The sequence below is a fragment of the Otolemur garnettii genome, unplaced genomic scaffold (genome assembly GCF_000181295.1).
Source record: "Otolemur garnettii isolate 467f Iridium unplaced genomic scaffold, OtoGar3 scaffold00104, whole genome shotgun sequence".
Classification (NCBI taxonomy): Eukaryota; Metazoa; Chordata; class Mammalia; order Primates; family Galagidae; genus Otolemur; species Otolemur garnettii.
Genome location: NW_003852499.1, coordinates 2,119,907 through 2,134,659, shown reverse-complemented (window position 1 = coordinate 2,134,659; position 14,753 = coordinate 2,119,907). Strand labels below are relative to the sequence as shown.

At 45.4% G+C, this 14,753-nt stretch overlaps 3 protein-coding genes across 5 annotated transcripts in view; all 3 read right to left on the bottom strand.

The window, feature by feature from the left end:
• The window catches only part of ACRBP (acrosin binding protein), a 10,806-nt gene extending 9,174 nt beyond the window's left edge, over positions 1-1,632 (bottom strand). The window contains exons 1-4 of the mRNA XM_003796405.2: positions 1,531-1,632; positions 1,001-1,219; positions 701-795; positions 96-213 (exon numbers count right to left, since the gene is read on the bottom strand). Coding sequence (XP_003796453.1) covers positions 96-213; positions 701-795; positions 1,001-1,219; positions 1,531-1,573 — 475 coding nt within the window. The 5' untranslated portion in view covers positions 1,574-1,632. The remainder of the gene's footprint in view (positions 1-95; positions 214-700; positions 796-1,000; positions 1,220-1,530) is intronic.
• Positions 1,633-2,570: 938 nt separating this feature from the next.
• ING4 (inhibitor of growth family member 4) lies at positions 2,571-10,356 on the bottom strand. 3 transcript variants are annotated; one of them, XM_012809361.1, is made up of 8 exons: positions 10,283-10,356; positions 6,607-6,678; positions 4,671-4,837; positions 4,377-4,491; positions 4,114-4,219; positions 3,704-3,851; positions 3,379-3,440; positions 2,571-3,271 (listed from the first exon to the last, which is right to left on the bottom strand). In XM_012809361.1, the coding sequence occupies exons 1-8, from the start codon at positions 10,317-10,319 to the stop codon at positions 3,232-3,234; spliced, it is 747 nt and encodes a 248-aa protein (XP_012664815.1). In that variant the 5' UTR covers positions 10,320-10,356; the 3' UTR covers positions 2,571-3,231. The 3 variants fall into 3 exon arrangements, with proteins under 3 accessions (XP_012664815.1, XP_023372854.1, XP_023372855.1); XM_023517086.1 differs by having other exon boundaries at positions 4,114-4,222; positions 10,283-10,352; XM_023517087.1 differs by having other exon boundaries at positions 4,386-4,491; positions 10,283-10,338.
• A 2,442-nt stretch (positions 10,357-12,798) lies between these two features.
• Positions 12,799-14,753, bottom strand: part of ZNF384 (zinc finger protein 384) — a 29,835-nt gene continuing 27,880 nt past the window's right edge. Inside the window, exon 10 of the mRNA XM_012809360.2 lies at positions 12,799-14,374. Coding sequence (XP_012664814.2) covers positions 14,003-14,374 — 372 coding nt within the window. The 3' untranslated portion in view covers positions 12,799-14,002. The remainder of the gene's footprint in view (positions 14,375-14,753) is intronic.

The window sequence follows — 14,753 nt, the reverse complement described above, 5'->3', positions numbered from 1 at the left end:
CTTCCCATTTCCCTACCATGGATGCCTTATATCCTGGGCTCTGGGAATCGTGGAAGGAGTAGCTGGTGGTCTCCCAGGCACTGTGAGGGTCTCACCTGTGAAGTGGGGTGACATGGGAGAGGTCATCGTGGTGGGCGAGACTTCGGCTAGAGCTTCCACCTCCTTGAGAGTGTTAGGTGAGAGAATAGAGACTGGCTGGGAGCACCGGACCCTCTGCAGGGAGAGAAGGAAAATGGGAACGCCTTTCCCAAAGGGCAGACTTCTGCTCCAGCTGATTCCTCAGCCCCTTTCCAGCATGTCTCATTTCTCACAGTTCCTGGGCAGGGATAAAGGTACATGGTCCTTGCTGGAACCCTCTGGATGTGAGAAAGGGTCCCTCTCTGGAAGATAAAATTCTGTCTGAACCATATCCCTCCCATCGGTTTTTTTGTGTTTGACTAGGATGAAAGCACTGACCTGTCAGAAGAAAATGGAAGGGCTTGTCTCTTTGCCTCTTCCCTACTTTTCTTGAAGTAACAAGATTGTAATCTAAATGCCCAAAGTGAGACTGTATTCATATATAATTTGGGTAAATGACTGGCAAACAGCAGGGAAAGGGGACCTAAGGATGGTCCTCCTAAGGCCCCTCCTCAACTCCCCAGTGCCACTGCCTCTGTCTTGGCCCTGGAACACCAGATCCAACTTTTGGTCTAGGCCTCACCTTGGCATAATAGACGTGGTTGGAACAACGATACTGAGTAAACTGGCAGAAGGACTCAAACCAGGAGGCATAAGGAAGGTCAGAGCAGACAGCACCTGAGAAAGGGCAGAGTGGAGATGAACACACAAGGAGAGCTGCAAGCAGGGGGATGGACTCCTTGATGCCTGGAGTGGATAACATGCATGGGCTTAGGGTGAGGTGCCTACCATACCCTTCCCAGCCCATGAGCACAGGGCTTTTGCCCTGAGATTTGGGTGAACGCTTTGGGTGCCTCAGTTTCCCCACTGGTCCGGCCCTCACCGTCAGGCACTAAGCCGTGGTTTTCATATTGATCCAGCTGGACGAGTGTGGGGTTCCGGCAGCCGTGGGTTGCACGGAGACGGCAGGTAGTCTCTGCCTTCCAGGTTGGGGTCAGCAATGCGAAGAAGCGTTCATATTCGGTAGGAGAGAGAGGGCTGCCTGGAGTGGTGGCCAAAGTCGAATCCTGGCCTGGGGCAGGTGTGAGAGGCACAAGCAGCACTGCAGAGCGGGCGAACAGACGGATGGATGGACTGAACCCCCAGACCCGCTCTGGGCCCAGGGCAGACCCAGACTAGCACATTAGGAACTTAGGGTCCTGGGCAAGTAGTCCCTGCTGAACAGGGTGAGGGAATTCTGGGGGTAATGGCAAAGGTCTGACCCTAGGGTAGCGATCAGGGAGGATCTCAGAAGGTAGGAAGCCGACCCAAGGCGACTACCAAGAGAAAGCGGTTCAGAAACGGTAAAAGGACTCTGGGGAGGCGGAGGATAGTGCCTGATAGGAAGAGTCTGAGCAGGTGGGAATCTCTCACCCATCAGGAGTGAGAGAAAGAAGCCCGCGGCTAGCTTCCTCATGGCCCTAGAAGTTCCGCCTCGCCTTTCGACGACCAAAGCGGCCTCTAACCGGCCAAGCCAGAGAGCCGTGGGAGCGCGGGGTAGCTGGCTGGGAGCAGGCCAAAGGTGCGGCCAGACGTCACAAACAGCCAGGGCGCCCGCCAGACCCGAGGGGCGGGGCTCGGAAACTGACGCGGGATCTGCAGCCAACAGGAGCCGCCGCGGGGCTCCCCAGGCTCATTGTGGAAACTCAAAATAAGGATGGCAAGACCTACCATTCATTTAGTTTCTACAGTGGAGTAGGCCCTGTGTAGTTCTTTATGTATTTTACCTTATTTGCTACAGTAATCTCATAAGGTGGATTTAGTTAACCCTGGTTTACAGATGAGAAAACCAAGACTTAGGGAAGCAACTCGCCCAACAGGTAATAAGAGCTTGATGTGAGAACAGGCAGAGTTCTGGGGCCGACAGAGGTGGAATGTACAAGACAAAGTTAAGGCTTATCTGACTAGGAACTAGAGAGGACACTTCCATGCATGAAATGGGCCAAAGAGGAAAACCAGCAGGATTCAGAAGAGGGAGGCCCCAGGTGTAGGATGGCTCGGTGGTGGAACGACATGGTTTCCAAAGGGGAGGTGAGGAAGACAACCCATTCAAGTGTGGAAGGAAAAGTTTTGTATCTGTTTCATGTTTAAGATAAGAAATCAAGCTAATATTTAGTATAATAATACACAGATGTAACACAAATACATCATTTATTGGAAATTAAGTGAAAGATGTTTTATCGAAATGTAAAATTTACAAAGTTTTGGTATCCCTGGTCGGAGGCATGTTCTCCAGTCACTTTTGTCTTTCCCAAAGTTGAGAAGTTGTGGGTTCTGGTGCACAGGTACCACTTCTGGTTTCATGTCTTGTTCTTCTGGCATGCCACCCTCCCACCTCTCATCCAATCCAGAGGATGCAAAAAGAATGCTTAGCACATGTACTAAAATAGTGTCTCTACAATAAACACAGCAAGTCAACATGTATAGCTTTTATTTACCTACCCAAATTCCTTTTACATGTGAGTTATCTGCATTCCACCTTGCCCCCTCTCCCATTCACAAGGCCAGGATGAATCCCCTTGGCACAGAGGAAGGGGTGCTCCTTCAACTAGGGCCAAAGCCCAGATGATGTGGGAGAGCCCCCGACATGAAAGAAGCAGGAAGAGAATGGAGAAGCAAGTTTATCACACCTAGCCCCCCACAGGAGGAGGGGGAATGAAGAACCCTCCATACACAGTGGGTAGGGAAATGAAGAATGGAGAAGCAGGTTTATCACACCTAACCCCCATGCTATTGCCCCAGTCTCTAAATACAAAGCAAGGGGAACAAAGATGACCCTCCCTCTGAAATACAGCACCAACCTCAGCATGGAGGCAAAAGGACAGTGGGCAATATCACTTCCCTTTGAAGGGGGAGGGCTGAAGAGCACATACCGTTAAGTGGCCGCAGCACCCCTCCCTACCAGGGTTTGGATGCAGCCTCAGCACCGGGAATGGGGAGAGGGGAGGAGAAGGGATGACAGTACTGTGCCATCCACTTCTCCTTGAACCCCTGACCCCAGCACAGGCATTCCTCTGCCTACTAGCCCAAGTCAAGGGATGAGGAGGAAACTGTGTTGGAATCCAAGGCCCATATCTATTTCTTTTTCCGTTCTTGGGAGCAGCGTGGGCAAAACCTGAAAAGGAACGTGAAAGAGAGGGAGAGAAAGTGAGTGAAAGGGAAAATGCCCTCTAGCACTCAGCTTAGGGACCCTCCAACTCCTGCCACAACTCTCTCACTTACCACTTCCCCCGAGGCTTGGTTGTCAGCCCCACACAGGCAAAGTGGAACCACTCGATGGAACACTGGAAGTGGAAGAAGATGGAAGAAGCAGAAATCAGGGGCCAGGGTGAGGCAGAAGAAGGAAAGGAAGCCCCCCCACAGATTTCTCAGGAATATCCTCTTATTCTATCCCTTTGGTGAGTTCTTGGAAGTCCCAAGGCCAATCAGGTCTGACCACCTTCCTTCCATTATGAAGTCCCACTATTCAAGTGTGTGGTTTTCCCTCCCATACCCACTTCCTTCATTCCCCTCAGAACCCTCCATCCTAAGGCAAAATGGTTCTCACATCAGGGTTATCACAGCCAATCATCTCTCCATATGAGACCTGGTGACAAAGGCAATAGGTGGGTTCATTGGGATCCACAGGCATATCCAACACATCAGAGGGATGGACACTGCCAAAGGTCACTGAGGGCATCCCATACTCAGGACTTCTGCATGCCAAAAGGAAGAGAAAATATCATTTGCAGGAACAGAAGCTACAACCTGAGGCTTTCAGAAGTGGTAGAAGGAGATCCTGGTGGGGCAAATAATTTCTGGCTTCTCCTCTCTATCCAGCAGATACCCAAATGATAAGGAAACGAGTAAGTTATTGGCACAGAAGTCACAGAAGTGGCAAGGGGCAGTGCAAGGTGCAAGTAGGGCGCTGGAAGAGGACAGTATGTCTTTTGGCAAAAGAAAATCTGATATACTCACGTGCGTACAAGTTTTAACTTCTTCTGGGCAGCCTTGGGGGCTTCTTCATCTGAGTTTTTCCCTTTGGAACGAGCACGAGCAGCTTTCTTCTCCTTTTGGGTCCGGCCTTCTAGGAAAGAAGGGGAAAGCCAGAGGCAGGAGACAGAAAGATGGGTTAAGTCCTCTCTCTTTCCCCTCTTTCCAACCTGGTGCTGCCTGTCCCATAGGCTTCTTCTCCCTTTGAATCCTTGCCCCACCTCTCACAGCCCCACCCGCCTCCTCACTCTTTTTGCCTTTGCTAGAAGAGCTGTCATAGTCACTTGACTCAATCTGTTTCTCCTTCAGATCAGCCTCGAAGCGGGCTAGGTCTGTGTCCAGTCGCCGAATGTGTTTGTCCACCTGGGTGGAAAGGAAGGAAAAGGATGAGCTATAACGCTGGTTCCAATAAAAGAAAATAGGTTAAGGCAGGTTCTATGGATCTCCCAGGCCCAAGATAGATCCCAACACAGCTGAAGGAGGGGTCTAAGACCCTGAGGATTAGATGGGAGAAAGGTGGGGAGCCGTGAACAGGGCCATACCATCTCATAGGTCTGCATGGCAAGCTGCACCTTGTCGTCACCAAATTCCTTGCATTTGCCATAGGCTTCCTGGATCTGTTTGAGAAGGGCCAATTTTTCCTCGGAGCTCAGGCTGCGGGCGCTACTCATATACTCAGTGGCCAACTTGTCAATTTCAGCCTTTAGGTCTACAACAGAGACAGAGGCCTGGTCATAATGGCCCCTGAGTGGCTAGGTGAAACACACTTCTTCCTCTTGTTCCTTGGAACTTTTCCATTGATCATGATAACCTTCCAAATAAAATGTATTGAATGTTCACTGGAACTGTGCCATACTCAAGTAATACAACATATTGACAATATTTGTTTTAAAGGTGCCTTCAAGGTGTTGGAAACACTATCATAGTTGGAACTTAAATTACTGAAATAAACAACGAGGGATCCTTTGCACACCACATTAATGTGAAATATATATTTCTTGATGTCCGAAGATGCTTTTTTGCAGGGCTTGCTGCTTCTTGATCCATGAATTTTGTCTCAAAACATCCCACAGCATTTGTGATTGCTGAAAACCAGGCTGGGTCCCCTGCTGCTGCTGGCTTCCAGGTGTGTACATCTATTTCATACAATTTTAAATTAGGGCTTACTTCATCCATGTAATAGTTCTTCTGCTTATCTTACTGCCCACTCTATTTTGCTCATCATTTGCAACTGGCTTATTATTTTCCATCACTTTTTTTCTGTCTGTTCATCTTAGATATTGCTCCAAACATTTTAATAATGGAAGATTCATGATGTCCCTGGACACTGAGACTATAGATGTCCACTGCTTAATATTTGGTGGGGCTCATAACAAATGTCAACAAAAAGAGACAAAAGTGACTATAACATGATGTAGCAACAGAAAACTGGGGGATATGCAAACACGTTATGTTTATGCTCCACTTCAGTCCACATCTGTCCTTGGAAGAAAATGAAAAAGCATGGAGTTCCATAATCTCCCACTGGCCTTTCTGTGTATGAATTCAATAGTTAGGACTACATAACAAATAGAGCAAGTTGGTTCTTACTATTTGGTGGGCAGTTTTCAGGGAGTCATGCTCCAGATTTTAGATGATGTTCATCTTTTCATGAGTAAACTTACCCAGACTAACTTAAGACACAGCTTCATGCATCCCAACACCAGCCTGTTACATCCTTGACCATGACTACACTGGATGGAAGGTAAGACCTACATTTCCTTCAGTAGGTGTAGGGATAGCTCCAACAAGCATCTTTGATCCTGAAGAGACCAACCTGACCATGGTAATACAGCCTCTCTCAGGCTCCAAATGAATGCCCTAATGCAGCCAGTCTGTTCATTCATTGTTCAAGGCTGAAGATGGTACCAAATGTTTCTGTAAGCTTGAAGAATACAGTGCAGAGATCCTGATGTTAATTGCTGCTTTTCTTTCTTTTTCTTTTTAAGAACTTATATAGCAAAGCTCCCATCTATCAACATAAGTTGCAATCTAAAGCCACACTGTGAATTTTGTGGTATTAACATTAGCAGGGTAATGAAGTAGAAACATTCTAGTCATCCTATAAATATATCAATCATGGACAGCAGAAATGACTCAGAGTAGATCTTGGTTTCTTCAATTCTTCTTGAGGAAGGTATAAAGAACACAGCATCTTTGAATTCTTGAGGCATTGCTTCAATACTCCATTTGTTTTGCAAAAGTTAATATAGAAAGAGGGTCATTATTCTCTTTTAAGAATTGCAAGAGAGGTCTGGGCATGGTGGCTTACACCTGTAATCCTAGCACTCTGGGAAGCCAAGGCGGATGGATTGCTTGAGCTCAGGAGTTCGAGACCAGCCTCAGTTCTCCAGAGCACACCAGATGATATGGTAACACCATGTCGAAAAATAATTATACAAACTCATTACACACAAGAACTCCTTACTCTGTACATACCCTCCGTTCTTTGGTCTAAGTCTCTCATGAGCTGAAAGTTTCTCTGTAATTCGAAAGGGAGGTTTTCAATACCTACGGAAGAGAAAGAAACTGATAGTCACCAGACTATGCACTGGTCTTAATAGCTTCTAAAGTGTAGTTCAGTTTTCCCTCCTTCAAACCTGATTTATCTGTGATTCATCCATTGTTCCTCTCTCACTAGAGGCTGGGCTCACCTTCCTCTCCACAACAAACTTTTCCATCCCTGTACAGCTATCCCACCCTTTTTCCTCTTCAGTGACCTTACTTTACAAATCAGCCTTTTTCTTTCTGGTATTTTCAATCTCTACTTCCAAGCTCCTTGATCTCAACTGATACTCTCCTGGTATCCTCTCTTAGTCAACACACATACCCTTCCAAATTACTCTCCACATAGTCAGTAGCTAGAATGTTCTTTAAAAAAAATGTAAACCTGATCAAGTCACTCTCCTGCTTATAACTTTCCAGTAACTTCCTACTGCTCTTAGGATGTTCCACACTTTCTGGACCTAGCTTACCTCAGACCAGCCTAACTCATGTCAGACTCCCTTTGAGCTCCCTCTGTTCTGATCATTGGCCTTCTCTGAGAGCTTCACACTGGCTAGTGCTCTCCCTGCCATTTGGCTTTCCCTATGCTGTTCTCACTGCCTGGAATGTACTTCTTGTCTTCCTCATTTCACCCCCACCATTATCTCTTGGCCTACTAAATTTCTGTTCATTCTTCAAAGTTCAGCTCAAATTTGATTTTCTTCGACTCTTAAGAACTGCCCTAGATATATGTCAAGGTAGTCTTATCTTTTTTAGCATGTATCTAACTGCAACTAAATAATTGTGCAATTAGTTATTCGGTATTTGTCTCTCCAGCTCTCTAAGTAAGCTGCAACATGTTTATCTATTTCCCTAGTTCTTAGAATTATTACCTGTAGACAGAAGATATCAGTAAGTACTTAAATAAATGTATGAGTATTCTCATCCCAAGACTCCATCTTGAACTTTTAAAATGCCTCTACTGTTTTAGCCTACAACCTCAGGTCTGCCACCAACAGTATGCTGAGATTACTTTAAGTCACCAATGATTTAACAAATCAAATGATCTGTTATTAGTCCTATCCTAAAAAAACTCTCTGCAGTAGTTGGTACCACCTTGTCTTCTTCAAGTAACTTTTCCTCTTAGGATTCTAAATTTCATCATATACTTTCTGGTAACTACAACATTGACATTTCCTGAGTCTGTTCCTTAAATTTATTTTTTTTGCAGTTATTTTTTGGCTGGGGCTGGGTTTGAACCAGCCACCTCCAGCATATGGGGCCAGCGCCCTACTCCTTTGACCCACAGGTGCCGCCCTAATTTTTTTTTTTAAGAGTTGAAGTCTTGCTATATTGCCCAGGCCAGTCTCAAACTCCTAGCCTCAAGGGATTTTGCTACCTTAGCCTTCCAAATCGTTGGGACTACAGGAATGAGCCACTGCACCTGACCCTTAATTGCTTTTTTTTTTTTTTTGAGACAGTTTTACTTTGTCACCCTTGTGCTATGGAGTCATAGCTCATAGCAACCTCAAACTCTTGGAGCTCAAGTGATTCTCTTGCCTCAGTCTCCCAAGTAGCTGTGACTATAGGCACCTCCCACAACACCCGGCTAGTTTTTCTATTTTTAGTAGAGATGGGTTCTCATTATTGCTCAGGCTGCTCTCACTCCTCAGCTCAGGCAGTCTACCCGCCTCAGCCTCCCAGAGTCCTAGGATTACATCATTCACTCTTATTGGTACAATTACTACTCCTTCAATTAAGTCTAAACTGAATTAAGTATGTCACTATTACCCCTAAATTTCCTATCTTGATGGTATATTGTCTACCCAACATTCCAAAAAGAAAGAAGCCACCTTAGAGTTTTCCTCATTCCTTCTCTCTCAACTACTTGGTCATTCAGTCAATCCTATCATATTTAACTCCTAAATACTCCTAAACACTACTGAGGCAAGTACTAACTAAGATCAGGTTCTCCTCTCTAACCAGGACTGTTATCACTAATTGATTTCCCTGCTATCAATATTATCATGCTCTAATTTACCATACATCATTTATTTTCCTTTATAAAAACCACATCTAGCCAGGTGTGGTAGCTCATGTCTGGGAAGCCAAGGTGAGAGGACTGTTTCAGGTCAGGAATTTCAGACTAACCTAGGCAAAATAGCGAGACCCTGTGTCTACCAAATATAAAATAAAATAAAATAAATTAGCAGGGTATGGTAGCACATGGCTGCTTGGAGGATATGAGGCAAGAGAATTGTTTGAGATGAGCAGTTCAAGGCTGAGTTATGATGACACAACTACATTCTGCCCTGTCTTTGAAACAAAAAACAACAACCCCCCCATCATATTCTATTTTAAAATGCAAACTTCCAGCATTGGGGTTGCTTGAGCTCAGGAGTTAAAAACCCACCTGACTAAAAGCAAGACCCTGTCTCTACTAAAAACAGGAAATATTAGTTGGGTATTTTGCTGCGTGCCTGTAGTCCACCAGTTACTTGGAAGGCTGGGACAGGAGGATTGCTTGAGTCCAGGAGTTTGAGGTTGCTGTGGGCTAGGCTGATACCACTGCACTGTAGCCTGGACAACAGAGTGAGACTCTTTCAAAAAAAGAGGCAACTTCCTAGCCTGGCTTAAGAGACCTTATCCAATCTAGCCCCAGACTTCTCCAGTCTTACTTCCCAATCTCTCACCTTAAAGTTCAAACACCATGACCTTACTTTTCCTTGACCTTGCCATAAACATATCACAGTACATCTGCTGATGCTTTTCCCAACCTAGAAGTCCCTTTTTTTCTCCTTACTGGCAATAAATAAATAAACAATCTTTAAGACACTATCCAATTATCACCTTTTAAAAGCTTTACTTGCATCTCCAAGTAATTAGCCCCACTTTCTCCAGTGTTCCCAACTGCCCTTTTAACGTATATCCATTATTTCACTTGTCACACTTTTTATTGAAAAATTTGTTTCCCGTTATATTGTGAGCATCTTGAGGACAGGGGCTGTGTCTTACTCATATTTTAGAATCAACAGTACCTGCCCTTATGTTTGAGCAAGACCTCAATAAATATTTGTTGAATAAATGACTCCTGACTCTAATAGAAGAGCATAAACATAACACCAAATTTTCACATGATGGGAAATGGATCTTTACTGCACGAAGATTAGTGTTCCAACTTATCATGTGACATTGGTCGCTCCCCCTACCCCCCATTGAGAAGCCATTTCAGGGGAAGAATTGGGTGGAGGAGATTCAAAGAGGTCTTTGCCAGAGCTCCAAATAGCAGTGGGTGATACCTATTCTGAACGGCTTTGTCGAGGGGGGATCTATCCAGAGGCTGAAGACCCTGAAGAATGGGGGCTGGAAGACCTTCCCGGCTAAGCATACTAGTCCTTCAAGACACATTTCTCAACCCCACCACGCAGCCTCTCTCTCCTCTACATCCAACAGTGAGGCCTCGCTTCTGCTGCCCCGCCCCCTCTTTCTTCACACCCTCCGATATTTCATCCCCCGGAAACCCTTTACAATTGGGACCTTCTTATCACTGGGACTTCAGGCTACAAATCCTCTCGGCCCCGATTCCCCCACCACTCTACAGCCCCGACCCCCTCCTCCAGCCTGCTCTTACTGTCCAGATAATGTTCCAAATACATCCCCGCAGCCATCTTGAAGCAAAACAAAGCAACTTCCGATCCGCCCCGGAAGTGAATGATATGTGATAGGTGGTGAAGTTACTTTTTGGGTTAAAGCTTTTCCGCCCATAAAAAGGAAACTTCCGCCCTTAATAAATTACCCGCCAGGGCACATCCGCCCGACCCTGAATCTTTTCCTTTTGCTAGGTAGCCACGACCTCCCGTAGCGAGGCGGCTGTAGCCCGCTTCCGCCCCTACAGAGACCCCAGAACGCTACTGAGGCAAGTATTACGTCACTGGGGTCGCCATTTTGCATTCTCTAGCAAACTTTTTTCCCTCCAAATCGGGAATGTGTGGTGGTGGTGGTGGTGGTGGTGTGGGGCACAAATGTTTTCTTCAACCTTTTCCCTCTTTTGCAGAACATGAAGCTGATGACTAGAGCAGGTCCCAGCGGAAGCAGGACTTTGAGGCAGTTAGTTTCTTAAGGAAGTTGGGGAAGAGGGGGGGAATATCGGACCACGAGCGATTTAAACCCTCAGCATTTCTGTTCACCCACTTAAACACCATTTCCCCAACAATATTTTTGGCCTGAGAGATTTATAAACTTCTTACAAATACGAAGAATTACGGAGAAGCTATGATTTCGTACAGCTTTTATCACGGCTTGTCCTTTACACAAAAATACACTTTCACGTGTAAAAAAACATTATCTTGGGCCTTGCCCTCATTGCCACTAAGGGGGAAATTTCGTCTTTTTGTTCCTTTAATTTACACGTGATACTAATATCATGATTCTGAGGGAATAAAGGCACGGAACTGTATCGTAACTGGGCCAGTTAGATGATGCCAGACCTAACTAGTCATCAGTGAACTCTATGCTTGTCATCAGAATGTAAAACAAGGGCATGAGAGGCTGCCACCACACTAGGGCAATGGAACTCAAAGCCCATAACCTAATAGTGATGTAAGATAAGTACCTTGTTTTTTGTCACCCCTAATTCGACATCCTTCATAATTATCAATGGCACATGGCAAGTTTTTAATATGAAGACTTACTTTTTCAGCTACATAATTTAGACCAAATAGGTGAAGAAGTGCAAGGTCAAACCCCAGGTTTACAAGTGTGCAGGTGGCAAGACATAGCAAGATCTGGGAGACTCCACTCTAATTAAAAATTGTACGTAATTTGGGCTGGAAGCGGTGGCTCACACCTGTAATCCTAGCACTTGGAAGGCTAAGGTGGGTGGATAGCCTGAGGTCACAAGTTCAAGACCAGCTTGAGCCAGGGCAAGACCCTGTCTTTAAAAATAGTCGGGCCCTGTGGCTGGCCCCTGTAGTCCCTGACTCTTGGGAGGCTGAGGCAAGAGAATCGCTTAAGCCCAAGAAGTTGAGATTGCTGTGAGCTATTACGCCACGGCATGGCACTCACCAAGGGTGACAAAGTGAGACTCTGTCTCAAAAAAAAAAAAAATTTGTACATACTTTATAATTGGGTAACTTAAATCTCTGTTCCTGTTTCCTCATAAGGTTATTGCAATGAGTGTGAACCTATCCTTAGAAAGAATGGATTCTGGTTCTAATACTGGTAATGAAGTTAGAGCCATCCGGGCCTTTTCAGCAGTTGGTTAGAGTGGGAGAAAAACAATAAGTATTTAGGAAGCCAACAAACATTGGCATAGTCATATATGATAATCATTACTGTCATACTACATATCAAGACACAATCTCAGATGCCTACACAAGATATTCAGGCCTAAATTAAACGGGCATTATTTAACTATCCACACCTAACCATAGTACATATATTGCCTATAAGCACTCTTGGGCAGCAGTTCTGAGAACCACCAGTTCTCAGATGTTGGAGCTTGTTCACATTTCCAGTGCTTAAAGCAAGGTTTTTAATTCTCAAAAAGGCATCCTGGAAGTTTAGTCCAATTCCTTCATTTAACAGTGGAAGAAGCACCATGGACAAGGGTAGAGCTGGAGCTGAAGTCCACATTTCCTGATCACATTCTGCTCCTCTTCTATTATACCTGTCCTGCATCATCAATCAATTCTGCATCCCTTAAGTGATCATGGTTTCCACCACTGGAAACCTGATTTTAGGTGCCACAGGATAATGAACATATGTTTGTATGCATACACACTGCCAATGAGTTAGGCACAGGGTCTTTTCACTGATGTTCAGGAAGGAGTGTAGTTCAAGAGGCCATGCTTCCTTTTCTATCAGAAGCTTAGTTTTTAACATGTAACCAAAAGCTTGTTCTCACATATTTAGGCAATGCCAAGTCCCATGACAATTTATTTGTAGAAATCCTCGTAAAGCAGGATTTCACTTAAAAGAGAGAATGAAATTGCACCCCTCCTATGGCTAGGGAGTAACACATGAAGCTTAATCACACAATCACTCATTTGTCACACACACTATGGTGTAAATCCTTAGTACTGACCTTGAACATCTCCCCAGATAGTTTTTCCCCATGCTCACATCAGTTAGCTCCACTGCCTCTGATCCTTTTACATGAATTTATTTCTATACAATGTTCTAAAAACACCCCTTGGTTTGTACATAAGTTTTTTTTCTTCATTTTAAAATTGCTATATAACAACTGGTTTCCTGATTTTTTAAAATTTCCTTTTCTCTGAAATCTGCCATGATTTAAAAAAAAAAAAAAGGCAAAAAGAAATAAAAATGCCGTGGCCAGAGGACAGGGTGGAGAAAAAGACAAAAATAAAATAAACATCAAATATGAAAATTCTCAGAGATAATGCATTTATAAACACAAAAATGGTTACAACAAAGATGGCCGTGATGAGTGGGTGTGTATATATATATTTATATATATATTTATATATAAATCCATGTCCGGCATCTGACCGTGGCACCTGGAGAGCTAAGTCCAGTCTTGGTGTTTGCCCTGAACTCTCCCTTTTCTGCCACACCCCTTATTTTGGGGTTTCATAGAGAACGCAAAGCTCTCATAGCTCCTTGGGGGTTGGGTTAGGGAGGCTGAGTGTGCAGGGTCTTGGCTGGCAGAGAAGGGGGGAGAGGCTCCAAGGAAAACCATAACCCACACTTCTAAGCCACTCTGACCTTGGGAATCTCTGGCCCCTTAGGGACCACATGTCAGCCCTTGCCCCCTTACAAATAAAAGGAGGTCTAATTCCTACCCAAATCTTTTACCAGCAATAGGCAGGAAGTGAATTGAGACCAAGTAGAAGAAAATGGCTCTCAGGGATTGGGGCACATAAGAAACCTCTGTTCTTTTGCAGGCAAGAATAGAACAGGAGGCTTAGTTGCATTTAGGGCCCCCTTTCCTTGTAATCTGGGAGGGCCAGCCTCTAGTCTTTGATCAGGGCAACCTTTGAGGATGAGGATAAAGATAGGGTAAGTGTCCATACAGGACAAATTTCTATGAGGTCATAGCAAATCCTTCCCTTGAGCACCAACCCCCAATGTAAAAAGCTTTGCTTGGGAGGGGAGGCTGCTAAATGACACCATCAGCTCAGTATTCCTTTGCCAATCAGGAGGGCTGATGTTCCTTTTGAAGAGGAGTTGAGAATAAAGATGGTATCTTGTGAAGGAAAGCCATGCCTAAAGCCCAAGGAAATAGGGCCAAGGCTTATCAAGGAAGAGGAGTTTTCCCACCAAGAGTTGGAGAAAGGAGGGACCAAAACTTCTTTCTCCTCTTCCCAGTGGGTGGCAGCACGGATCTCTAAGAGCTGGCCAGGTGCTCCACCTGGATGGTGCTGGTGGTGACAGTGAGGCAGATGTCCTTATGATGCTCCGCCGTCTTATAGGGGGTCAGGTCAAAAGAACACTGGGGTGGAGGGTTGGGGTTGCTGTCCCCACCACCCCCACCCTGGGGGGCTGCCCCAGGAGACTGGAAGTGTGGTGGCTGCTGCTGCTGCTGCTGCTGCTGTTGCTGCTGCTGCTGCTGCTGTGATGCCTGGGAGGCCTGGGCCTGGGCCTGAGCCTGAGCTTGCGCCTGGGCCTGGGCCACTGCTGCTGCTGCTGCTGCTGCCTGCACTTGTTGTTGGAGATCAGGAGGGTTGTGTTTGCGCATGTGTTTCATAAGGTACGTTTCCTGAGGGAAATGGTAAAAAGAAGTTGAGGGATGAAAGGGAAGGAAAAGATCATTTATAATTAGCATCCTGGGCTCTAACTCTGCTATAAGGACGGAAATGTTTATACAGATATAAAACCTGAAGCCAGAGTAAGCATATCTTAAGTAGGACTTTCAGTACCCACTACTGAGTAGAAAGGAGAGGGGAACCTTTAGAAGTCATTGTGGGCTGAGCCCACAGTGGTTACGGCCCCAGGCACATACACTGAGGCTGGCGGGTTGAAACCCAGCCTGGGCCAGCTAACACAACTATGACAACTGCAACCAAAAATATGGCCAGGCATTATGGCAGGCACCTATAGTCCCAGCTACTTGGGAGGCTGAGGGAAGAGAATTGCTT

Bases quoted from the DNA above. Each gene is read 5' to 3' on its own strand.
- ING4 (XM_023517086.1), bottom strand. From the start codon at position 10,319: ATGGCTGCGGGGATGTATTTGGAACATTATCTGGACA. The intron at 4,838-6,606 runs GTATGTACAGAG...TCTCTGTTGTAG, and splicing joins CTTAGACCAAAGAACGGAGG to ACCTAAAGGCTGAAATTGAC. The intron at 4,492-4,670 runs GTATGGCCCTGT...CTTTCCACCCAG, and splicing joins CCATGCAGACCTATGAGATG to GTGGACAAACACATTCGGCG.